The following is a 1,888-nucleotide window of genomic DNA, read 5'->3' as shown; positions in this document are numbered from 1 at the left end:
AGAGTCTCAGACCAAGATTCCAAGTGGCTAGCCATACTCCAGTGATCCCCAATATCATATGTGCATACGAACGTCGATACGAAGAGATAGGAATCAAAAATAAGCATAATAAAGCGCGTCAAATCAGGCCCCTGCCCATCCGGCTTCGAGAGGTATAAAAAGAATTAAGTACGCAGACAGAGGTCATGTCAAATACGGTTTAATGGGTGTCAAGGGCCCCTGCGCGGTGGCATAAACAAATCATTGAGAAAAATGAACGCCGGGGTGAGTGCTATATACACCAATGCGTGATGATGGGAGGCATTACGAGTATTAGTATTACGAGGAAATCTGACCGTTCAATCAGATATGTACGTTTCAGACTCAGGGATATTAAAATACAATAGCGTTATGATACGTAGCAGATATACATCTAGTGGGAGATCAGCACGGCATGACCGCATATTCAACAACCACAAGGTGGGATAGAAAAAGCATTCAGTGAGAAGGGGAATATGTGGGGGGGATCAAGCATTGATACATATCACTTCATAAAACTGCTCGGTGGGATCACCCAGCTACCGAGTCTTCGGAAAGGACTCTTGAGCTCGGGCCCTTGCTTTGGTAGTCATCGAGCGAGTTTGTATTCTGATACGAGACTCAGCAGGGAGTCGCTTAAGATGCTGCTGCCTAAGAGGATGGGAAACCAAATGTTTCGGATATTCGTGTGGAAGCTGCCGCCGGTCCACCTTTCATTGTTTCTGGCCGCCCTTCCGGAAGCGCAGGTAACACTACAGCTTCGGCAGACACGTTGAAGTCTTAATGCGAAACCAGGCCAATCAGGATCTCCCGATGCTTTCCGGTAGACTTCAAGCATCCAAGCGCACCAAAGCCCATGATGAATTGTCGCGGTATTTCACCTGCTGTTGTATGACGATGTAGGTTCGATATATCCGCTTCGATGTCCATGTAACGCTTCAAAAGCTCACCCCTAAGCGCGTTGACCATTATGCCAAACCTATGCAGGTCCGGGCATAGAGTTTTGATAGCAGATCGGAAGTTGGTATTACCAGCACTCAGGGCAGATTGTCGGGAAGCCAATCCATAAAAGACGCTTGCTGCCCACAATTGCTGCTTCTGATGATTGTGGAGTGGAGGAATCTTTCCGTTGACCGTATCAACCCTCTTGTTGAACAGAATGTGAACTGAGATCCACCATAGCGATTCAAAATCGTGCATGGGATTGTAACGGAATACAACATCTGATTGAAGAAGCTCTTGCTGTAGTGTCTGTAAAGCATTATCTTCTGCTTGGAGCCTTGCGGCCAACTCCATCGTGGAAATGCCACTAGTGGACGCGAAGAAATATTCTTGCCGATCCACTTCAACGGATATGAAGTTAGCAGTACCCTGACGTACCGAAACATAGTCTTAGAGCTACCCTGAATCGGTCACTACAAGGCGACTCACAGTTCGAATCTCATGAGCATCAGCCTGATCATCTAACCGCTTCGCATACTCGAAGTCAGCCAGTTTAACCTGACCGTTTGAGACGAATATGTTGCTGGTGCTGAGATTGCGGTGCACCCAGCCAGCCTCGTGAAGAAATTGTAATACTGCCAGATAACCGATGCCTGTCAGTAAAATACATTACAATCACAACCCAACTGACTCGCCATACCTAGTGCCAACCGGGAGAGATAGCTGAATATTGGAGTCAACGATGTCTCCTGATGGAGAACATCGCAGACCTCCTCAAAGACAATACGATAATGAGCCTTTGGATGATACTGATAGTATCGATGATGCTTGTCTTGAGGTGGCGGCTGATCACCGTAATGATGACCCGCATCACCCTTCGGTGCAGTATTTGACCTACTTGACCTATACTTCGCACCCGAGCTGTGCT

At 47.2% G+C, this 1,888-nt stretch overlaps 1 protein-coding gene across 1 annotated transcript; it reads right to left on the bottom strand.

Moving 5' to 3' along the window:
• Positions 1–669: 669 nt before the first annotated feature.
• Positions 670–1,658, bottom strand: FIBRA_08708 (uncharacterized protein; the record flags this gene model as incomplete). The annotated part of the gene is made up of 4 exons (XM_012330338.1): positions 670–797; positions 867–1,389; positions 1,450–1,595; positions 1,652–1,658. 4 exons carry the CDS (start codon positions 1,656–1,658, stop codon positions 670–672), a joined length of 804 nt encoding a protein of 267 aa, XP_012185728.1.
• Positions 1,659–1,888: the final 230 nt, after the last annotated feature.

This window comes from Fibroporia radiculosa, assembly GCF_000313525.1.
Source record: "Fibroporia radiculosa TFFH 294 genomic supercontigs, scaffold2132, whole genome shotgun sequence".
Taxonomy (NCBI): Eukaryota; Fungi; Basidiomycota; class Agaricomycetes; order Polyporales; family Fibroporiaceae; genus Fibroporia; species Fibroporia radiculosa.
The sequence above is the reverse complement of the archived record's forward strand: the minus strand, read 5'-3'. Positions and strand labels throughout refer to the sequence as shown.